This window comes from Zingiber officinale, chromosome 4B, assembly GCF_018446385.1.
Source record: "Zingiber officinale cultivar Zhangliang chromosome 4B, Zo_v1.1, whole genome shotgun sequence".
Lineage (NCBI taxonomy): Eukaryota > Viridiplantae > Streptophyta > Magnoliopsida > Zingiberales > Zingiberaceae > Zingiber > Zingiber officinale.
Window position 1 is genome coordinate 123830096 of NC_055993.1, and position 23358 is coordinate 123853453.

At 40.5% G+C, this 23358-nt stretch overlaps 3 protein-coding genes across 3 annotated transcripts; all 3 read right to left on the bottom strand.

Annotated features, from left to right (window-relative positions):
- Positions 1-270: 270 nt before the first annotated feature.
- On the bottom strand, positions 271-5645 carry LOC121976410 (SH2 domain-containing protein A-like). Its single transcript, XM_042528557.1, has 12 exons — positions 5373-5645; positions 4509-4700; positions 3339-3536; positions 3162-3254; positions 2800-2877; positions 2550-2717; positions 1954-2298; positions 1553-1821; positions 1276-1438; positions 856-1199; positions 695-760; positions 271-624 (listed from the first exon to the last, which is right to left on the bottom strand). Exons 1-12 carry the CDS (start codon positions 5565-5567, stop codon positions 594-596), a joined length of 2142 nt encoding a protein of 713 aa, XP_042384491.1. The 5' UTR covers positions 5568-5645; the 3' UTR covers positions 271-593.
- Positions 5646-11158: 5513 nt separating this feature from the next.
- Positions 11159-12052, bottom strand: LOC121977916 (putative invertase inhibitor). Its single transcript, XM_042530319.1, has 2 exons — positions 11597-12052; positions 11159-11517 (listed from the first exon to the last, which is right to left on the bottom strand). Exons 1-2 carry the CDS (start codon positions 11852-11854, stop codon positions 11260-11262), a joined length of 516 nt encoding a protein of 171 aa, XP_042386253.1. The 5' UTR covers positions 11855-12052; the 3' UTR covers positions 11159-11259.
- A 579-nt stretch (positions 12053-12631) lies between these two features.
- Positions 12632-13412, bottom strand: LOC121977917 (pectinesterase inhibitor-like). Its single transcript, XM_042530321.1, has one exon. It carries the CDS (start codon positions 13391-13393, stop codon positions 12821-12823), a length of 573 nt encoding a protein of 190 aa, XP_042386255.1. The 5' UTR covers positions 13394-13412; the 3' UTR covers positions 12632-12820.
- Between the last annotated feature and the right edge of the window lie 9946 nt (positions 13413-23358).

A 23358-nucleotide genomic window follows, 5' to 3' on the forward strand; every position in this document is an offset into this window, starting at 1 on the left:
AAATATACTAGATCGCTTGTAGCAAGTGATATCACCTTTTTCTTACACCATAACAAATGAAGATGCAAACAGTTTGGTGTTAGATGGTCAGAGTTACAGGTAAAAAAAAATAGTGATGATCATGAGCAACAGGTGGTTTGGCAAAATGATATCCATCAAATTCTTAAAGGTAAAGATAAAGCGTTAACAAACTAGGGAGAGAGTAAAATTTCCTCTGTAAAATAAATGCAACAAAGATTTTGTGCATATTGCCTCGAACTCACTGCAGAATGTTACAAACTGCATGAAGCTACAACAAGAGAGAGCAGGTATCTACAGAAGAAATAATACTTATTCTAAATTTAATATTACACTTGACTCAACGTACGTTGTTCCAACTCACGACTCTCTTCGGAGCTCGTTCAATTCTTACAACATTGCAAAGATGGAAAAGCTTGGAGCTGCAGGTCAGTCGATCATCCAATGCATCAGACAGGATGCATGTCTTCATCGTATATAATAATCATCGACAGCAGGGGCACCATGGCACCATAAAACACATGCTTCATGGAGTAGCTGCAGCCAAGATAGACATTCATCTCGTATTTTTACCCTCAGTCACAAGCATTCCTTTGTCGAGTAACCCTGTTTGATAACTAGATTGATCAACAAAGGACCAAGTGGATTCAGTTTCTGGCAGAGTGAGAATACTTGCCTTCCTAGTTGGGAGAGTTCAGGCTCTTCCAACAGCATGTCTTGCAGTAATCTTGAATCCCAAACCCTGTAATCATTAAAAGCTTGCAACGGATAAGGTAATGTTTAAAGAATAAAGAAACCAAACGAGATATATAAAGCAAAGTTTGAATTAAATCACACCTGTGATCGAGAGTGAGAAGTTTATGATGAATGACCAAATCTGTGCCAAGGTAAGTAACAATTAGACTGCCAGCATCAGGGTGAGGCCAGCTGCGGGAAGTGGGAAATCGTAGTACAAAAGTTCCTGTCTTATGTAATCCTTCGGGACCTTTAAGTGCTGCTTCTGCTTCTTCCCTTGTAATAAATCCTTCTATCCATTTTGGTGATTGGCATCCCCATATTTTGTTGACCCATTCTTTGGACAAAGCAAAAGCTACAGGATACAACCAATGCCAGATTCTATCAAACTCTTCCCGGCCCAAATGATCACCACATCCAGCAATTCCATGCAAAGTCTCAAGGTCCTAAGTACAGTTTGAAAATTAAATCGCTGCTAAACGAAAATAAACTGTTAAGAGAGAAATAAGATACTCAAGGAACCTGCGCGGACAAGGGCCTGCTGGTGGAATTAGCGATGCTTGTGAATCGCTTATTGAGCTCAGGAATTGTGCTGATCCAGAGGGCATGTTGCTTGTTTTGGGAAATGGTGTTCCAGGAATCATCCCCTTCTTGAAGCAATTGCTTTGAAATTAATATTTGACTTCTGTTATTACCAAGCACAGCCAAATTAAAAAAGGGAAAATTACTTTTGAATTCAGTTACTGATCCGACAATAAGTCTATTAAGATGGAAATTCCATATCTTTAGTAATGTTCACCTGTGATGAGAGCATCCACTGTATAGACAAACCTGCTCTGCAAAATGTGCAATTTCTTCATTGCTCAAGGAAGCTACCAAATCTTTAAGTAGAACTGATCGCTCAAATGTGCCTTCCAAACAGTATCTAAATGTTGTAACATCTGAGATAAATGAATCACCATTCCATCTGGCTTCAGAGTCTTTAAGATCAGTGCTGTCAGAATCAGATGGTCCACTATCTGTTCCTTCACAACTATTCATTCTTCCATTTTGGCTTTTCCTGAGCGTCTTTACCATGCACAGAAAATAGCATTGCTCAAATTTCAGTCAGGATTATGCATTTTCAATAAAAAAAAAAAGTCATTGAGAAAGACTAAATAGGTTATTTGTAATACATGTTGGTAGAAGAACCATAGTTACCTGTACCAAGGTCTCATTAGCAGTTAATTCCCCCATTGATCTATAACCGTCTACTTTACAACGCTTTGATGGTGGACTAAATTTTGAGTGAGATTGGTTTGACGATTTTAAGTGACCATTTCCATAGACATCACGAATTGCTTGTAATCCATCACTAGACTTCAGTGATTGAATTTCGCTCGCTGTTGTTGGAACTGATCTTTTCACAAACCCCACTGTCTTGAAGGTGCGATTCCTTGATATGCAACGGATTGGACAAGAATATGCTTCAAAGAAAGGAGGTCTCTGAGAATGTGATGTGTGGAAACAAACACGGAAGAGCCTATTGTCACATTTTGATGATAGCTGAACCAGGAAAAAGTTGCAAGAAACCATCCGTTATCCTCAGCTTTGCATCTCAGGTAAAAAAAATACAGAATAATCATCATGACATGGGTATAACACTAATAATGTCAGGAACCATAGTGATACTTTAAGATATCCAGGATCACCTAGGGAATTTAATAGCATTAGCAAAAACTACAGAGGACTTCTTATTTATTTAATATCCCTTAATAATTAATATCAAGAAAAACATAAGCTAATTCAATAGCTACCTGAGATATTTTCAGCTTAAATGTAGCACGGCCACGTAGAAGCATTACTGGCCTATCAGTAGAAGGGTATTCAAGCCCATCACAACTTAGTAACAGTGGGGCTTCCGAATCATCTCTTGTTTTTTCAACAGGAGATCCATTGTCAGCATATAAAAGTGAAGCGGTTACCTGAAAAAGCAGGCAAATAAGCAATCATGATAAATATAATCTTGAAGTGGCAATGCGTAAAAAGGTAGAGGAGTGATTTTACATCCATATCCTTGTGAACTGATTGACCAAAGGCATCTAAGAGGACAACTTCCAAAGAAAAGTTCCTTCGACAAGAGGCCTACATTCATGAAAACTTCAATTTAAAAAGAAGAATTAAGCTACATAGATATTGTGCAGTGAGTTTTAGAAGAGTTAAGAGTTGACACAATTATCTCCCATCTAAAGCTGCACTTATTTACCTTCCTAGCTAGAAGAAATTGATCACTTCTTACTTTATCTGGTTAAAGACGTCAAATCTTTCAAATTTAGACCTAATTGAATTCTTTGCTGCTTGTTACTTAAGATTAAAATGAAATATAAACTGTATATAATTGCAACTTTATTAAGATGATGAACCCTGACCTTGCCACCAACTATGCTCCAAACACCATCCCCTCCTTCTTCAACTCCATCCAAAATTCCAGAATTATCAAAAGACAATTTAACTGGAGGACTCTGTCATTAAATAAATCATTATATATGCTAGATAAAAAACAGCCAAAATGGTTCACTCTAAACATTATAAAATCAAGTGCACACCTTAACAAACTGGTCTGATATTGATGCTGTCGTAGGCAAAATCTGAACTTGATACGTATAACTCCCAAGATTTCCATCATTACCAATTAGCATTATTTGCTTAATATCATCTTGGCATGGCTTGTTAGATAAAGGGGATAAAGACTTCTCCCCAACCAATTTTCCATCGACATAAAGGCGTATATATTTTTCAGCTACCTGAGATAAGCATGTTCAGGAATATTTCAATAGAAATATCTTGCAACAAATATAGGTGGTAAACTGATAATCCACATGGGAAGCCCTTCCACATATTCATGTGGAAAACAAATTATATTAAATAATTCCAGAAAGAAACCAAACAGATATATAAGCAATTTTTTGCTCAGAATTCTTTCCTGTGGACAAACTCCAGCAATAATCAAGCATACTGGAGGGTTAAAGGGATGGTTTTAAACTATAAGGAACCTTTCAATTCCAAAGCCACTAAATGGAATCAACAAGAAGTCAACACAATCTTTGAATAGCATTGTTCCAAAGAGATGGTTAACTTGAAAAGTTAAATATAAAATAGATGACAATTAAACAATACATGACCTATATCAAGTATTTGGAACACTCATGGATAGACCATCCCCCTTCCCAAAGATATTTATACATGATGACAAATAGTTTAAAAATTTTCTGATAGTTATTTAATTTCATAAAACACATATTTGTGATTCATTTAATTAAACAAAAATCATTTAATCAGCCTAAAGAGAGCAATCATGTTAAATCGCAGTGAAAGAGAAATGGATAAAAGGTGTAAGAAATATTGGAAAAGAAAGGAGCTCCAAAACATAGATCACGAACATTCAGCCACCAACAATAAACCTGAGCCTTCTTGTTGCAGATTGACTCAAGAAGATACAGTACGCAAACTTGTGATATTTCTTGGTGAAATGTGAAAATGAAAAAGTAGAAAATGATTTGGTTGAGAAAAAACAAACATGATGAAGTGAAGACAACATTGAACTTGGTCCTTCTCAAATATTCCGTCTTATATTAGTGAAGAGGGACTACAAAGGATAATAAGCAAATGAAGTCACCAAAATCATTCAAGGTAATAAATGATAAATGCATAGAGAAAAAAAAAATCTCACTTTGAGAACACTCCGAAATGTAACTAAAATTTGCAGTAATTCAAACCTGGCATCCAACATGAAACCATTTCTCCAATGGGCAATCTATTTCAGAAGCAGTATGCAGGATGTCAGTCCATGGAAATGGATGCTCAGAAGATGGTGCTTCTTTGTGTATCAGCACCAAAGGAAGAAGAACTAATTTATTCTCCTCATTCAGAACAATAAAGGGTATTTCATCTTCACTTTCGGACTTCTTCTGCAATATTAAGGAAGAAAAGTGCATAAAAAGCAACACAACTAGGTTCTAAGAACGAAGAATTCTTCTAAGACACTTTACATGCTAAGATTGCATAATGCCAATCAAACTCATTTTCAAGAGCAAATGGTACCTGCATTCTAAAATTCTACACGATTTATAAGTTGCTCAATTTACTGCACCTACATTCTATGGAACTACAACTCAAATTTATCTTTCAAAACTTCAACAAGGAAAGAATTTTATATCATTGCATCTGACTTTAAGTAAAAGGTGGGGCAACGGGTACAAAATTGTTTGCGAAGAAAAACAATACACAAGTTATAGAGTGGCACAGTAGAAATCATTAAGAGATAGGCATCTGAATTCTCTAACATGTAGCTTAATAGACGATTATAATTCAGTTGAATATTTTAATATTCTAGAAAAAAAATTATTTAACTTGCGTACAGAGCAGAAATAATTAAATTTTCCTATAGTTTCTTCAACATGAGACATAAAGATAGGAAAAGAAAATGAAGGTTTTCCAACTTAAGAAGAAACCCACATGCTTAAAAAAAACTGAGAATTTCACCCTGTCCGGGCATGGACGAAATGCGAACAGCATAAAGCTCAGAGCAACCCAAAAGAGACCATCCAGATCAAGAAGAGAAGACGGTAAGAACCATCTACCTGCTTAAGTACGACAGAAGACGGACGCGCCGACCCGGAGAGATAAATCCAAAAGCAAAGAGTGAACCCAACCCCGACACCACCGTCGCTGCCCTCGCCTCCTTGCCCGCCGTCGTGACAGACTCGGTCGAGGCGTACCCTGAGGTCGTTGAGCTTGGAGTACTCCTCTTCGCCGCATTGCTCGCCGTCCGCCATGGCTGATCGATCGCCGAGGGTTTTGTGATTTGGGGGTTAGTTGGGTTCGGAAGGCGTTTCGTTTTATTTCGGTGGCGGTGGGCGCTATTTGTTCTTTACTAATAGCGAGGTGTGTTATTTAACGGTCTGCGCTGCTTCCTCCGCTGGGCCGCTGAGCGGTGGGGGGAATAGCGAAGATAAGGAGTGATCGTGGCCGTTAAAATTCGACATCGAGCCCCGCCATGATCTTATCCGACGGGTGTGGTTGACCCGGACAGGAGAGGGAAACGAGCAGACCTCGACCGTCAAAATTGCAACATCCATATCATCGGACGGTCATTGATCAAGTTCCTCGAGTGTTTGAGATGTAAACTAAATCGCTTTCCTTATTAACGAGAATTTGATGGGCTTTTCTGCTTGAAACTGCCCGTTTGCATAAATTTTGACGAGCAAGAAAGTTGGTCAATGGTCGCAGTGAAATCGGATGACGATCGATGTAAGAAGGGCTTCGTAGATGATTAAGTTACTGATGGTTTGGGGTTATTTCCCAAGCACCTGCCTCACTCCCTGACTCACTATTCTCCTCCTCCGAGCCCGTAATGTTCATCAAATAACAACTCCTTTAGCCTCGGAAGGGGTCACTCAAGGTTGGCACTCAAGCACTCGGGTCATCTCTCGTGCACTTGCCTCCAACAACATCTCACTCGGACTCGGATCATATCCGAGCACTCGGCCTTCGTCCCACGACATTCCACTCATATTCAGAAAGTCTAGTTAGTTAATCAACAACATACAACTACTCGATCTTTGACAATTGATGCAGAGGGCACCTAGGTAACAGCTCAATAGTGTCAAGGTATGGTCGAATGGTTGTCGCCTCCAGTGCCCTAACCGCCTCTCAATCGCGGTTAGGCACATGTTACATAGAGATTTAATTTTGTCCAACCATGTCAAGAGACAATTCAAACAATTGTCGCCTCCGGTGTCCTAACCACCTCTCAAACGGATAATTGGTGGGCACGTCACATCTCATGTGGAGATTCTCTTCCGTCGACTATATAAGGATCGACGAAAGTAAGTGAAATGTATGATGGTTTTCCTTATCGCACACTAATAAGGGAGGTAATCAAAGGGTAAGGAGAAGTCAATAGTCTAATTGAGGTGATAGTTAAAGTCAACAGAAGGTCCAAGACGCCCCTAGACGCTTCGTGCCAACCCCGGCTCCATGACCGTCCTCAATTCCATGTTGTCCCAACTCCATGTTAGCCACGACTCCGTGTTGGCTGTAACTCTCCGAGCCACTCTCCGCTCCATGCCATTCTCGATTTCAGGCCGCTCCCAACTCCGAATTGTCATCAACTTTGGACGATAAGTTATGGCTCATGGAAGATACAGACAACGTAACCATTATCCCCCAAAGAACATGGGAAATGTATGACATTTTAGTCAACATAGTAATTTATTTAAGAAAACATGTGTAATGCTAGCGAGGATCGTCTCAGAACACGTGGAGAACATGACGACATAGTCGTCACTCTATATAATATTGCTCGCTCCTGAGAGCACAGGTACACGCACACACATCCAGAATTATTATTCATCTTCTCTTTCATTCTCTCCTGCCGGAGACTTGAGCGTCGGAGTGGATACACTGGGGAACCTCTGGTCGTCATTCTAATCCTCTCTTCATGGTATTCTCTCCTCTAATCCTCTCTTCATCGTATTCTCTCCTTAGGCACAGGCTCTGACAAATCTCTCTACAAATCTTTGTTATGTCAAGGTGGATAACAAAGTCAACATCCATGTCAACTCACCGATGGCTCATTCGTCAGCAATTTTACACATGATCAAATTGGCGACATAATGGGAATATTGAATTAAGATTTGAATTGTGACATTAATATGGATAATATTTAAAGGCCTAATGTTATCGTCATGGCAATGGAGGACTTTGACAACTTGGTTGTTTTGACAATGAAGACAGTGTTGCAAGGACAACTCCAACAATCAACACTGCCTATGCCTAACCCTCCAACTAAGATATAGTCCCAATCGACAGAAGTGTCGCGGGCGCCTCATCAAAGGTCGATCCGGCCCGCAACAAAGCATCAGGTTACGCTCCCCACTTAGACCGGTAAGTCAGTTGTGAGGGAGTCTTCCTTAGAATCTTCAAGAGAGACCCCACATTGGGATTATCTGAAGGGAAAAGCTCCTGCATTTGGCAGAACAAAGGTCCCCCAAGGACCTCCATTCTCAAGAAATATCCTCCAAGATGAACTACCACATCATTTTCGAGCATTGCAAATCGGAGGATACAATGGGGCAATAGAGATTGGTGAACACTAATCATTACTTTCCTTGAATGGAGAACTTTATCCCTGATCCAGAACAAACCCGACTGCTCATGAGGAGAGCTCCCCATTTCACTTTAATTGAAGATATATTCTATTAGCGAGCCTTCTCCCGTCCCTCTTAAAATGTCTTGGTCCTGATAACGCAGACTATATCATGGGAGAAATTTATGAATGCATTTATAGAAACCATTTTGGGGGATAGATGCTCGCTCAGAAGAGTTGGATATTTTTAGACAACTATATATGCAGATGGATACCGCTCAACTTGTGACTACCCACGTCCACTACTAGAAATACTAGAATCTCTCTCATCACCTTTTCGAGTTTTTAAAGACCTCAACCATCTCCTACCCTTTTGATCAATGGAGCATAGATAACGTAGGTCCCTTCCCAACTGAACCTCAACAAAAAAAAAAAACCTTCTAGTGGTCATAGACTACTTCTCCAAATGGGTAGAAGTTAAAGTCTTGGCTTGAATAACAGAAGACGTCATCAAGAAATTCATGTGGCAGAATGTTGTCTATCAAAACAGTCTGCCTCACAAGTTCGTCTCTAACAAAGGTTGATAATTTCAGGACCACAAACTCAGAGAATGGTGCAAAAGATTTGGCATCAGCAAGCTTTCACCTTGGTGTCCTACCCATAGAGTAACGGGCAAACAGAGGTGGTCAACGGAGAAATAGTACAAGGCCCAAAATTAAATTGAACCACATTAAAGGTAATTGGGTGGATGAATTGTTGAGTATTCTCTGAACCTACCAAAAAATGCCTCTAGAGAGAATGGTAATAACTCGCTTTCACCTTATATACTCAGAGAATGGTGCAAAAGATTTGGCATCAGCAAGCTTTTACCTTGGTGTCCTACCCATAGAGTAACGGGTAAACAGAGATGGTCAATGGAGAAATAGTACGAGGCTCAAAATTAAATTGAACCACATTAAAGGTAATTGGGTGGATGAATTGTTGAGTATTCTCTGAACCTACCCAAAAATGCCTCTAGAGAGAACGGTAATGACTCGCTTTCACCTTATATACTGTAGAGAAGCAATTATCCAGTAGAAATTGGGAAAGAGTCTACTCGAAGAAGCACTTATAGACAAACAACTCTAACTAGAGACTCTTTAACTTTGACTTGATCACCGAGACTAGAGAAAAACTAGTTATATAACTTGTTGCTTACCAACAGAGGATGTGTTGGAATTACAACAAGCGAGTCATTCCTTGTATTTTTGAAGTCGGAGATTGGGTTCAAAAGAAAATCAAGCCGATTAGAGATTCCAACAAGCTAAAACCACAATGGGAGAGAGTCATTTCAGGTGATTTGTAAGTGGAGTTCCAGAGCATACTACTTAGAAGATACAAACGGCAAGAACCTTGATTGTTTATGGAATGCTAATCATTTAAAGCCCTATCAGTCCTAAGTAGTTCCCCGTATCCTTTGTTTATTTTTCATGTCCTACCGTAGCCTTATACTTTTTTTTATCAATGAAAAGGAGCTTCATGTAGACTTGTGTCTTCTCTTCCAAACTCCCTTGACTCGGACATAATCGGGATCGAGATCCAAGGCTTGACGATATCAATCTCTCCTTTGTATATAAAAGTCGAGCGCATATCGTATATCCATCGACAATATCTTTTTCAAGGTTCAAACTCTTCCGACTCGGACATCCCCTTCATATAAGGATAGAGCGCATATTGTATCTCCATCGATAATATCCTTTTTATGACCTAAACTTTCCTGACTTGGACATAATTAGGGTCAAGATCTAAAGCTAGGCGATAACAACCTCCCCTTCGTACAAAGGTTGAGCGCATAGCGTATCCCCATTAATAATACCCTTTTCGGGGCCTAAACTCCCCGAATTGGACATAGCCAAGGTTGCAATCAAACACTCGACAATATCAACCTCCCATTCGTACAAGGATCGAGCACATGTCATGTCTCCTATCTTTTTCATGACCCACACTCCTCCGACTCGGATATAGTTGAGGTCGAGACTCAGAGCGTCTCTTTAAGGATCTATCTCTCGACTCCCTCTTCGATAGACAAGATTTATATCTCTCGACTCCGCCTTGTAACAAGCCCAGATAGAAGGGTTCCTTCAATTCGATTGGCGACGAGTAGATCTTTTATCAAGATGCTAAGCTAAAGTAGGAATTCAACCAGTAAAAATCTCAAAAGGCCTTTTCATTACAGTCATAGCAAAAAGAACCGACATATTCGAATACATAATAGTTCAGTCACGTACTCCCGCCTTTTTCAACTAGACTTGAATGTGAGACTGGTGATACAAAAGTTGATCAAAGGGTGTCAGATAATTAAGGAGAAGTCAATAGTCTAGTTGAGGTGGTAGTCAAAGTCAATAGAAGGTCCAGACCACCCGACACGCTCAGTGCCATCCCCGGCACCATGACCGTCCCCGATTTCGTGCCACTCCGACTGCGTTGGCCCCGACTCCCCGAGTCATTCCTGTCTCCACGTCATTCCTGATTCCAGGCCACTCCCAACTCTGAATCGTCATTAACTCTGGACAATAAGCTACGACTTGCAGAAGATACGAACAATGTATCCATTATCCCTTGGAAACGTGGGAAACGTGACCGTTTAATCTGGAAGAGGTGGGCAATGTGATAATTTATTTCAAAAAACATAGGTAACATTGACGAGGACCTTGGAACACATAAAGAACATAAGGGCATAACTGCCACCGTATAAAAAGTCACCCGTCATCCACTCCTATGGGCACAAGTATGTGCATCTAAAAAAACCCTAAACTATTGTTAAACTTCTCCTTCATTCTCCTCTGCTGAAGATTTCCTTGTGTGTCGAAGTGATTATATTGGGTCTCTTCCTAGTATTCTCTCCTCGGACTTTGGCTGATCTCTCTACAAATCTTTGCTATATCAAGATTGAACAATGACAAAGTCAATATTCACACCAACTCATCAATAACTCATTGGTCGACAATTTTAGATATAATCATAAGCGGAGACAATTCTTTTCTGCCAATAATCTCTTTCTCTCGAGCATTTTCTTTTTCTCTCACGTTTCCACAAGCTCTATCTTTTAGCTCAGGCTGAATCGTGCACGCCCTCCATTGACGTGCTTTGACTGATAAGCCACCGGAAGCACATCACAGGACAAATGAAGTCTCCACCCCCAAAAGCGAAGGGAGAGGGAGAGTCTGTCAGAGGACGAAAAAGGACACCATTATTTTTTTTCCCCCTGTGTGCGTTGATTGAAACTGGAAAAATCAATTAGGTAGCAGCGTCGACTACTCGATCAAACAAAAGATCGGAACAACAATGTAAACCAAATACAACGAAAGAGGCGGGGCGGCCACCGCCGGTTCGGTTAGCTAATGCAAGTGGACGGCGATGGCCTGAGCGAGGAGCGCCAGATTGACGTACTCGTCGGCGGCCTTGCCCAGCTCCACCACCCCCACGCACGCCGATGCCGCGTCCAGCGCCACGAACAGCACCGCCCCCGCGCTCGCGTAGAACTCCCCCTTTATCGACTCCGCCGCCCACTGCACCGACGGTATCACGTCTGAGAATATCTGCAGCGCAGCCTCCGCTCGCCGCCGCCCGTACCCATCCCTCGCCTTCCTCCTCGCCTGCCCATTTGTAATCATGTGATGTAAATGTTACGGCTCGAACTCGACTACAATCCTTTAAACTTCGCTATCGACTGACCTTCTCGATGTGGGACTTGATGGCGACGGCCTTTGCAGCGGTGAGCTCGGCGGCGATGACTCCGAGGCCTCGATCGTCGGCGCCGCGGCTACGGACGTCGGAGGACAGAGTTTTGATGCAGTACTTCTTGTCAACGTAGCTGTCTTGCACATTTTCGCAAACAGCTTCTATATGTGGAGAAGAATTCGAAGAGGAGCCAGAAATGGATTGCAGGAAGAAAAGGAGAAGTAGAGAAGACATCAACGAGCGCTTCATCATCTTCTTGTTGTTGTTGAGCTAGAAGAACAGAGATTTAATTGCCTGCAGTAGCATCTATATTTTGTTTCTAGAAATATATGAACTACAAAATGGAAACTTTTATAATTTTTTTGGATGGGGAAAGAAAAATCTTTTCCAAACGCATTTATTTTGGCAATAAATCTTCCACCGTCTCCGATCTCAATTCTCAACAACAACTACTACTTCCAGTTTCTTACTTTGAAGCTTTAAATGGCATCAATGGCTTCGGTGGTGTAGGAAACAGAGGGTGGTTGAGAGAATTAAAGAACTTGAAAAATAATAAATGTGCCAATTAAATTTATGAGACAAACGCATAAATGAATCCTTTTCAGCAATTCATTTTGGGGTGATATTAATAATCCAATATTATTAGATCACTTATTTTGCGTGAACAAGGTCACCATTTTCTCATTTTACAGATTTACGATGACAGACAGTAGAAAGGTAGGAAAACTTTTTTGCATGTACAAGTTCACCATTTTCTCATTCTTCAGAGTTACATGAGTAGTAGACCTTTTGAAAGATCGAAAAAAAATAAATCATGCAATTAGTTTGCTTTCCCCTATCGAACTCATCATTTTGAAGAGTGAAAACAAACAAAATATGCAATTGATGTCTTCTGTTTAATTTCTTTCCTTTTTCTTAGATTGCAACAGTTGGACTTAGAGTTCATCTTCAAGATGGAAATTAAAAGGAAAAGTTCTTTAATTTATTTTGAATTAGGTTAACAAGAAGAAAAGGCGGTAATAAGACAACTGTAAGAACAAGCAAAGTGAAAACTTTCAGGATCACAGGCAAATTTATTTCTACATTTCGTCATAGTTCCAGGAGTTATAGTTCATTTAAATGGGGAAAAAAACAAGTTTTGATGTTCCTGGAAGTAGATAACAGGAGAGGAGCTACCATTAATTAATCAAGCTCAATTAAACAAGCAAAACTAAATTCTCATGGCGTCAAAGCCTCTGCAATTCTTCTGGAGATGAGCATGAGATTGAAGAGATCGTCGTTTTCCTTGGCTAGCACCCGCCCCAGCAGCTGCCCGCAGCTCCCCGGCGCGAAAACAGGCGCCTCCATCATGGCCCTTGCCACCTCTACGTGCTCCTCCGCCAGGAACTCCGCCGCCAGCCGCAGCGGCGGCACCGCGTTCCGGTAGAGGATCAGGCATGCCTCGAGCTTGTTCCTGGTCGAGGGCTTGGCGGAGGAGGAACCGGAAGCGGAGGCGCGCAGGTCGGACAGCTTGGCGATGGTAGAGGTTGCGTTGGCGACGGCGAGGTCGAGGGCGACGGCGGCGAGGCCGGAGAGGTCCGCGGAGCGGCTGCGGGGGTCGGCCTGGAGTGAGACCAGGCAGAAGTTAGGGTCCAGGGTGAGGTTGCAGGCTTTCTCCATCGCCATCGTCGTTGACTTCACCGCCGGCGCCGGCAGCGGCCGCTCGGTTGCAGTCGCAGAGGAGGAGGATGGGTGGGAGAGGACGTTGCAGAGAAGAAGAAGAACAGCAGCTCTCATTATTCCCGTTCCCATTTTTTTCTCCAAAAAATAATAATTCAAACGCACAAGGGAAATGACACCACTATTTATAGGTGATAAAGAATTGGAAGCCCAATTACGACTATGGCCCGGCCCGTATAAATTATTTTTCACTGTCAATAGTGTTGAATGCCCAAGCCATATTATAATAAATGATTATTATTATATTTTATTTCTACTACGATGTATCAATATTGCTTTTTTATTCATTGTTATCTTTTATATATATATATATATAATAAAATGATCACTAAAAAATTCATTTTTGACGCGGACACCACTATATAACTATATTTGCTAAATTTTAATAAAATTAAAAATGCTGACGCCGCAAATTTCATATGAAATTGCAAAAATAGTTCACTCCAAATGCGACAAAACAAGCAATTGCGTACGCAGACCCGCGAAGACGACAAGAAACTTCTGCTATTCACCGACGTTTTATTGAACCGCCTTAGTTTTGATACGCCACGGTAAGCATACGATATTCTTTCCGGATACATACATCCAAAGTCGGCTTTAAATTTTGAAGGGTCGTGAATATAAATATTTTTATAAAAAATAATAAAATTGATATACAAATAATTTTATTAACCGAACGTATAAGTTAAATTTATATTTAGTAAAATAGAAATAGAAAAATTAGTGAAAGATGAAGGAAATGTCCGGACAACTGTTCGTACTATTTTTTTATTTTATATAACACTTTTTTAAAAAATAAATATAGAATTTATATTTATATTTTGTAATTAATTTATTTTTTAAACATAGGCCATTGTTTTTGAGTTATTTGTTTGTTTGAATGCATAGTATGTACTTTAAAAATGATTTCATGGGAGGTGGGGTTTCTATGTACCAGCTCTCTTTAAAGAGAGCGGATCTTTTGGTCCGCAACACACGGATTAGAGGATGGACCCTTACTTATTTTACACGTGGGGTCATCATTCTCCATCAATGATGGAGAGTGGCCCATCCTCTGATCCATATTTTACGGATCAGATGATCTGAGTTGTCCTTTAAACACCCAAATTGGTTTTAAGTCAATTACAAAGTTTTACCGTTTGTGCACTTGTTATTTGTGCTCCTAGTAAATTACCTTCTATATTATGACATGGGATTATTGTAGGGGGCCCGTTAGCTCTCAAGGCGTAGCATAGATAGTCAATGGTGGATTCAGGAATTTAAGAATGAAGGGATAATTTTTATAAGGAATAAAGGACAGTATCCTTTATTTTCATCAATAAAATCTCATAATAATAGGAGTTTCACTACAAGTAAGGAGGAATGTTTTATTTTATATAACACTTTCTAAAAAAATAAATATAGAATTTATATTTATATTTTTTAATTAATTTATTTTTTAAAACATAAGTCATTCTTTTTGAGTTATTTGTTTGTTTGAATGGATAATATGTACTTTAAAAATGATCCCATCGGAGGTGGGGTTCCTATATTGGCTCCCTTTAAAGAGTGCGGATCTTCTGGTCCGTAACACACGGATTAGAGGATGGACCCCCACTTATTTTACACGTGGGGCCATCATTCTCCATCAATGGTTGAGAGTGGCTCATCCTCTGGTTCATATTTTGCGGATCAGATGATCTGAGTTGTCCTTTAAACACCCAAATTGGTTTTAAGTCAATTCCAAAGTTTTACCGTTTGTGCACTTGTTATTTGTGCTCCTAGTAAACTACCCTCCATATTATGATGTGGGATTATTGTAGGGGGCCTGTTAGCTCTCAAGGCGTAGCATAGATAGTCAATGGTGGATTCAGGAATTTAAGAATGAAGGGATGATTTTTACAAAGAATAATGGACGGTATCCTTTATTTTCATCAATAAAATCCCATAATACTAGGAGTTCCATTGCAAGTAAGGAGGGGTGATCGTCGATGCCGCCCCCCACTGGATCTACCTCTGTAGATAGTGAACACGTGACATCTCTAACGTAATGGTCAATGATCATATGTATCTCTCTCCATATTCGTAGAGTAGACATTAGAAGACTATTAATATAACCGATCTATATTTGTTTATCATAAAAGGTCGTTAATACAAGGGTTTCATATTTTACTAAAGTTTTGATATTATCCAAATTAAGTATTCAAATTTTTATTATACCTAAATAATTTATCATATTTTCAAAATATTCTTTCTCTTTCTTTATATTTATCAAATAGTTTGGAGACTAAATGAATTTAGAAAACTCTTAATAACTGCTAACCAAAATCTATTTCTAGAAACCTCCTAGTGAATTGATACCCTCAGATATAAAGTAAATTGAGATAATTAAATTAAAAGTACATTTTTATATTTGTTTTATAAATTTAAAAACTCACTAGCATGATATAGTAAAGAGATTTTTAAAAATATATTAATTTTAATTTAGAGTGATTTAAAATTCTTTAATCCAATTTCATGCTCTCATGGACTTAAAGAATAGTATTTCAGAAATATAATATGTGATTTGAGTTTTATAAAAATGAGTACATGATTTAAGAAATACTAAAACTTAAGGGTGTGTTTGATACGTGTGTTTTTCATTTTTATTTTTTAAAAAATATGTGTTTTCTAAAAAACAGATAATGATTTTTTGTTATTTTCTGTTTTTCTAGAAAACGCTAACTTTTTTTTAGAAAACAAACACTAAAAACGCAAACCAAACATTACTTTTTAGAAAACGTACGTTTTCCAAAAAATAAAAATAGAAAACGCTCGTATCAAACGCACCCTAAGTGTTCAGTCATTTTCTTCATTAAGATATTTTTGTTGTAAGAGCATTTTCATTGTATGAAGTTTTTTCGGGACAGTCTAGTGATTAGTATTGTTCTCACAAGATCTGGAGTTCAAATTTCGATAAAATCAAAATAAATATCTATTTTATATATTAATCATTATTCTAAAGATAGATAACCGCTCATAATTTACCTTTTATTCGGTATTAATCTAAGATAAATGGATCGAAATATTATGCATTGCATTGAAGGAATTAATACTGTGATATAACATTCATTGAGTGTTAGCATTGATGTGAAGAAAAATTTGAACAAGATTGGCCCACCATTTCAATATACGCGTTCTTTGCCCTTGTTTTTTATTTTTATTTTCCACGTACGTGAGGGTGGGCAAGGCTGGCCCACCCCCTCATGATAATTTTATTTTTTTATAATATATATATATATATATATATATAGGTGGGCAAGGCTGGCCCACCTCCTCATGATAATTTTATTTTTTTATAATATATATATATATATATATATATATATATATTATAAAAAAAACTTAACAATATTAAAATTAAAAAGACAATGACTATTTCAATGGCTCTTTTAAACGAACGACTTTTTCCATGACTAAAAAATTAAAATTTCATCAATGAATACTTATTACTTATTTCAATATTTTAAACATTTAAATTCCTCTAAAAATCTTTTCCTATTTTCCTTCCGAATGAATAAAAATAATCAAGGATTTTTTAAAAATTTTGTGGATTATCAAAAATTACTGTAAGAAAATCCTTCTTCTCAAAATTCATAAATTTCATCAAATTATCTATATTTCTTATATCCATCAAATTATCAACATAATTCATAACCACCAAATTCATATAATTCATATCCACTAAATTATCTATATAATCCATATCCACAAAATTATCCATCTAATCCACATGTAACCGATATGCCTTTTACATCTCCGATGAAAAATAAATTGTTTGCTCTTACTTTTGTTCCAGAGACTCAACTGTCTAACCGTGAATTTTCAATTGAAGTCACAAATTTGGAGAATGCGGATTTTAACGTTGTCGGTAAAAGAAAGTGGTCAACATGGAATAAGGTTGAAGATGAGGTTTTAGCGAAATCATTTGTTATTATAAGTGATGATCCAATCATGGACAATGACCAAAAGATGGATGCTTTCTAGGGACATATTGCAAGCTATTACAATGAGAATGTTCTCTCCAGGTACACCCAATAAAATTACTAGTGTCATACGATCGCATTGGCACAATACCATATAAAAAACTATATGCTTCAACGCGAATTACAATAGTGTTTATAGCGTGTATTGTAGCGGTCACAGTGATGAGAACATATCGCGACTTGCGTATGAAAAATATCGCGAGGAAAATAACGACAATGCATTTAATCTCGAGCATGTATGAAGAATCGTAAAAGATCATCAAATATTTACTCCACAATCTGTTGATCGCCTTGTTGGCATGAAGAAGGCAAGGACCTCGGAGTTGAGAGCAAGCAACACCTCATCTAACCAAGATGCGAGTATCCATAAATGAAGAAGAAACTCGTCCAATGGGTTACTGAGTATACAAACATAAAAATGATTGAATATTGAAATAAATAAAATAACTCAAAATTAAGGAGATGAAAGCAAACATTACAAAGATTAAAGCAAAAGTTGTCTTAGCCAAAGTTCAACTAAAGAAATACGCAATCCTTTCTAAAGACACTTCGTAAAATGATAGAGGAGGAACTTATCATCCACGAACATCTATGTCAAGAGATTAGGAGGAGATGGAATATGTAATTTTTATTTATTATAATTTTTAATTATTGTACTTTTCAATTAATGTAATTTGTTATTATTATATTTTTTTTTTCAATTAATGTGCAATTCTGGTTAATTAATATAGTCATTGCAAAGTATCCATTGTAATATAGTCATTGTAAATAAAAAAAAAAAATAGACACCTTGTGCTCTGCACTTCTTCATTCTAAGAACATTCCTCCAAAATGTCTAAATATTCAAGTAGCACTAGCTCTGACTCGACAAGTGAAAATGAAATTCAAGTTGAAGTTGTAAACAAAGATTATGATCCCGGGAATGAGCTAATGTCATTAATACTTCAACAAAATCGACAAATAGTTGAAGCATATTAAAATAATAACGAGATACGGTGAAGGAGAAGGTTCATCTAAAGAAATAGTGATATGTAAAGTTCTTTAACGATTATTTATGCACAAACATAGTGTATCCAGATCAAATATTTCGAAGACGATTTCGCATGCGAAGAGATTTATTTTGTTGCATAGTGGATGCACTTGAGAGTCATTCATCGTATTTTCAGTAGAGGGACGATGCTGCGAGAAGAAAAGGCTTGTCACTACCACAAAAATGCACGGCTATGATTCGTCAATTAGCTAGTTTATGGAATCCTAGCCGACCATCTTGACGATTACTTACGCATGGGTGAATCAATCGTTATCAAGTGTCTTTTCAAGTTCTACGGTTATGTGGTTGAAATATTTTGTGATCAATACTTGAGAAGGTCGAATGCTGATGATGTTCAATGTCTTTTTTAAATGCATGATGAGAGTCATGACTTCCTTGGAATGTTGGATAACCTTAATTGCATGTATTGAGAATAGAAAAATTGTTTAGTTGCTTGGAAAGACTAGTTTGCAAGAGGTCATGGATCATCAACAATCGTGCTTGAAGCAGTCGTGTCTCAAGACTTATAGATATAACATGCATTCTTTGGTGTCGCAGGTTCATATTCAATAACGTCTTGAAAGGAAGTGCCCTGGAGATTAATTTCTCGATTAACGGGACTCAAGATAAGAAGAGATATTATCTAACCGATGAAATATATTGAAATGTGCTATTTTTGTGAAGGTTTTTCCTTGACCGGAAGATCCCAAGAGGAGATTGTTTAAGGAAAGACAAAAGCCAGCAAGAAATGGAGGTGCTCCAAGCTCGATTGACAATTGTCAGAGGTTCAGCTCGTTATTTGTATAGAAAAAAGTTAAAACATATTATGTTAACAAATATTATTTTGCACAATATGATTATTGAAGATGAGGAGAGTCACGTGACAAATTGGTATAATGATAAAGGCAATGAACCCGCACAACGCGTCCAGGGATCAAATCGAGGATTTCATGATTATATCCAAATAAATTCTAAACTACGTGACAGTCATGTATATCACCAACTTCGTATCGACTAAGTTAAATATATTTGGTCACAATATAACAACAATCCTTGAATTAGTATTTATAGTTTTTCTTTATGTTTAATTTATATATTATTTTTTAATTTTATACCCGTGTGAATTATTTTATATGGCATACTCCTCCTTTTTAAATTTATAGTAATATTTTAATTTTAAATAAATGATACACATAAAATAAAGATAAATATTTTATGTAATAAATATATTTAAAATATTATTAATATTTTAAATAATAGTTATTTAAATTTTATAAATAAATAATAAATATTAATGATCCTGTCCGAACCAGAAGTCAACAGACGCTGGGCATGTGGCACTCTTCGGCTCGCTGATGTAGACCTCCCACTGGTGGCGCGACGCTCCGGCTAGCCTGCACAGAAGTCGAGCCGGGAAGGGGTTCCCAGCGGCGACCCTCCAACGCTCAAGTCAGGTAAGCTACGATGAACGAAGTGGCTTCCAAAGTCTCTGAATGCGTACCTCCGGCGAAGTCTGAGGCTCTTTATATAGAGTTGTGAAGGGTTAGGGCACGCATACCGAGGTGCATATGTGTCCTCTATCCTTTCCTCGGTATGCAGTTGTCAGAAAGCTCACCAGACCCATACCGCTACAATCAAAGCATGTCCTCGATGGGACAGCAGAATCCCCTGTCACAAGATTTGGAGCATGGCCTACACGTAAAACATACCTGCTGTCAGAAAAAGACCTCCCTTGTCCTTTTCCCCTTTGCTTCAGATCTAGCGTCCGGGCGGACAACTCCCTCAACATCCGGCCGGAAATCCACAGTGGTTTACTTGTGCTTTGTGGAGACTAATAAACAGGGGTGCTTTATGACTGTGGTCGGTCAAAAGGTTAGCTCGGTCCATGACCTTTTTAACTGAGCGTCGGAACCCCGATTTGACAGGGTGCCTTCCAACCATAAGTGCGAGCCGGCCAGACCCGTCCGGGTATTCGATTCCATCGGCCCGGCCTTCTGTGGTCGTCCGTCCGGTCGGACCACCCTCCTCCCGGATGGGCGGCTACTCCGGTGAATTCCACTCGGCGTTGACATTGCAAGAGAGAGGGGGGGGGCCGCTCTTACCACCGGATCACTTGCCTCCCTTTCAAGTCTAGTCGAAGGAGGCGAATAGTCCGACTGACTGGACTGTGAGTCTAGCCGAACGGCTCCTCCATGCTAATACTCTCCGCTCGGTCAGCCGAGGAAATATCCTTGAATGAATCAACGATGGCCTTCACCGGATCTCCTCGCGTTCTGCGCCAATCTTCGACATCAAGGTCGATCATACCTTCATTAAATGCTCCGAATGATTGACTGCCACGTGGAGCAATGCCACCAGAGTACGGAGGCGGTTGCATGATATTTTGATGTGATCGAAGCAATTCGAAATAAACGGCTAGATGTATGCTTTGATTCCCGTGACCTGGATCCGACGGTGGAGGCCGCCCGGCCCTCACCCTAAAAACTCTTCGTTTCCTTCTCACCTTCACACGCCCCCATTACCTCTACTGCTGCTCTCTGCGCTTTGGAGCTCCGGTGATCTGGTTGCTGCCCCCTGACGCTCTCCGGCGCCTTTCCCCGATCCATCTCCCCTCAGTAAGGTTTTAGGTCTTTCCTCCTTCCTTTCCGGTATCTAATTCGCCTTTCTTCCCCTAGCTTCAGTCTTTGAAATTCCCTTTCTTCGTCTTTGGAACTTCCTTTTTTGATTTCCCCTATCCGGATCATGGCCAGTTCCTCTCATCCCGAAGAACAATCCTTAGGCCCATGGTATACTACCATGCGATCCCGTTTCGAACAACGGGATTTTGATATTCTGGCTGACAATTTCGAAATCCCCGAGGATATCGAAGTTCGTCTAGCTGGTCCCGCCGCTCGGCCACACAGACCGCCGCGCGGTGGTTTCTGTGTCTTTCGCGACCAATTTACCGCCGGTCTGCGGTTCCCCGTGCATCCCTTTATAGCAGACGTCTGTAATTATTTTGGCGTGCCGCTCGGAAGTTTAGTACCAAATACCTTCCGTCTCCTCTGCGGCGTTGTCGTTTTGTTTAAGATTCACAACATTCCCCTCCGACCGGAGGTCTTCTTTTATTTCTATTATCCTAAGCAAGCCGAGCCGGGCACCTTTATGTTCCAAGCTCGGCCCGGTCTAGTCTTCTTCAATAAACTACCCACTTCCAATAAACACTGGAAGGACTATTATTTCTATATTCGCATGCCCGGTCAGCCCAACTTTCCGACCCAGTGGCAGGTCAATCTACCTCCTACTCCCGAGTTGAAGAAATTCAAGACCCGACCGGATTATCTTCACGCCGCAAATGTACTAGCCGGTCTGCGGCTTGACATCAACAAACTTCTCCACGAGGGAGTGATGTACATTTTTGGGCTGAGTCCTATACGGACCCCACTTCCGACCGGCTTCGGTAAGAATTTTGCTTGGGCGCTTGCTTTAATTGCTAACTGATTTCTTCTCCTTTTCATGCAGCTGACATCGTCATGGACTCGGTGATGGCCGGCGTTCTGAAGAGAAAGGCAGCGGCGCTGGAGGCCGCGGCGGCAAAGGAAATGGAGGCGCTGGGTATTCAGCCGGTCGGTTCTCACGAAGGAGAGAGCGGCACCCAGGCTGAATCGGCCGCTCCGGCCTCTCAACAGCAGGTAGCCAGCGGAGCTACCCCCTCCAGGGAACCAACGGCCCCAGAGGAAGGGTCCGTTCGGGAGGAGGAACAGCCACTGCAAAAGAGACGCCGGGTGGAGACTCCGCTGCGCTCGGCTACCTCCGCGGTCCAACCTTCCGACCGGGCCGCCGTGGCTGCTAAAGGCAAGGCGCCTGTACCCGAGACCATCTCGTCCGACCGGACTCCTTCTGACTGGGACGAGCTGCCTACTCCGGTCGAGGCCACTCCGGTCGACACTCTCCCCCCTGCTCGCCGTTCAGTCCAACGCTCAACCATCCATTCGCGAATTTCTGCGCCAGCTTCTGATCCCGGTCGGGCTATCCCTGGTCACGGCCGCACGGTACGAGTTACTCTTCATCTTCCAACTGAAGAGTTGCTACCAGAAGCCGACCGGCCCACCGCGCCCGAGCACACCATTACTCCCCCTCCGGAACCTAGCCAACAGCCACATGCAAGCGGCCACGGGGGTAAGTTTGTTGCTTTTTGAAGTTTTGCCTGAATATTTCCGCTCGGCTTTTAACAACTGCGCCTTGTTTCAGAGATGGGTGGAAGAGATAGCAGTTGCCAGTCGCCTGGCTATGGCGGACGAGGAGATAAGGCAACTGCGGGCGGCGGGCGGTCTGAGCGGCTCCCAAGGCCCTTCCTACTCCGAGCTGCAAAAAGAACTAAAGAAAGCTCAAACTCTGCTGGCTGCTGAGCAGAAGAAAACAGCTGACCAGGCCCACGCCCTAGCCGAGTCCGAGCGACAAGTCAAGTCGCTTGACACAAAGATAACTCTGGCCACCACTCGGAAGAACACAGCCATCTCCGATCTGGAGAAGAAAAACGTGGAGGCCCGGGGCTTGGAGTTGAGGATAAAGGAGCTGACGGAGAAGCTTGACCGGGAGAAGGCAGGCCGCTCGGCCGATGCGGAGAAGATTGAACGTCTGAATGAGGCCCTCACAAGCTCCCAGGCGACCTTCAAAGAATACCAGGATGTCGAGTAGGGCCGAGTCGCCGCTCTCCGACAAAGCCACATCCGATCGCCCGAGTTCTCGGAGAAAATTTGCGAGCGGATGTACTCGGCTTTCGACTTGGCCATTAAGGCCACTGTGACCTACCTGAAGTCGAAGGGCCTTCTTCCGGATTCCACCAATATTCCGGCCGGCGATCAGGTGGAGCTCCTCAACAACATTCCGAGGGACCTCTACGACTACATCGAGTAATTCTTGTAATATCGTCGCTCGGACGAACATGAACCTTTTTGTACTTAGGCCACTCGGCCTAAGGTTTTAATTTTAATGAAATGCTTTGTTTTCGTGTGTTCGACCTT

What these genes read in the sequence shown, in the direction of transcription:
- LOC121977917 (XM_042530321.1), bottom strand. Translation starts at nt 13,393, where the DNA reads ATGGGAACGGGAATAATGAGAGCTGCTGTTCTTCTTCTTCTCTGCAAC.
- LOC121976410 (XM_042528557.1), bottom strand. Translation starts at nt 5,567, where the DNA reads ATGGCGGACGGCGAGCAATGCGGCGAAGAGGAGTACTCCAAGCTCAAC. An exon ending in GGTTTCATGTTGGATGCCAG is followed by an intron (nt 3,537 to 4,508) that starts GTTTGAATTACT and finishes TGCTTATCTCAG; the next exon opens with GTAGCTGAAAAATATATACG. An exon ending in GGAGCATAGTTGGTGGCAAG is followed by an intron (nt 2,878 to 3,161) that starts GTCAGGGTTCAT and finishes TCATGAATGTAG; the next exon opens with GCCTCTTGTCGAAGGAACTT.
- LOC121977916 (XM_042530319.1), bottom strand. Translation starts at nt 11,854, where the DNA reads ATGATGAAGCGCTCGTTGATGTCTTCTCTACTTCTCCTTTTCTTCCTG. An exon ending in TCAAGTCCCACATCGAGAAG is followed by an intron (nt 11,518 to 11,596) that starts GTCAGTCGATAG and finishes ACAAATGGGCAG; the next exon opens with GCGAGGAGGAAGGCGAGGGA.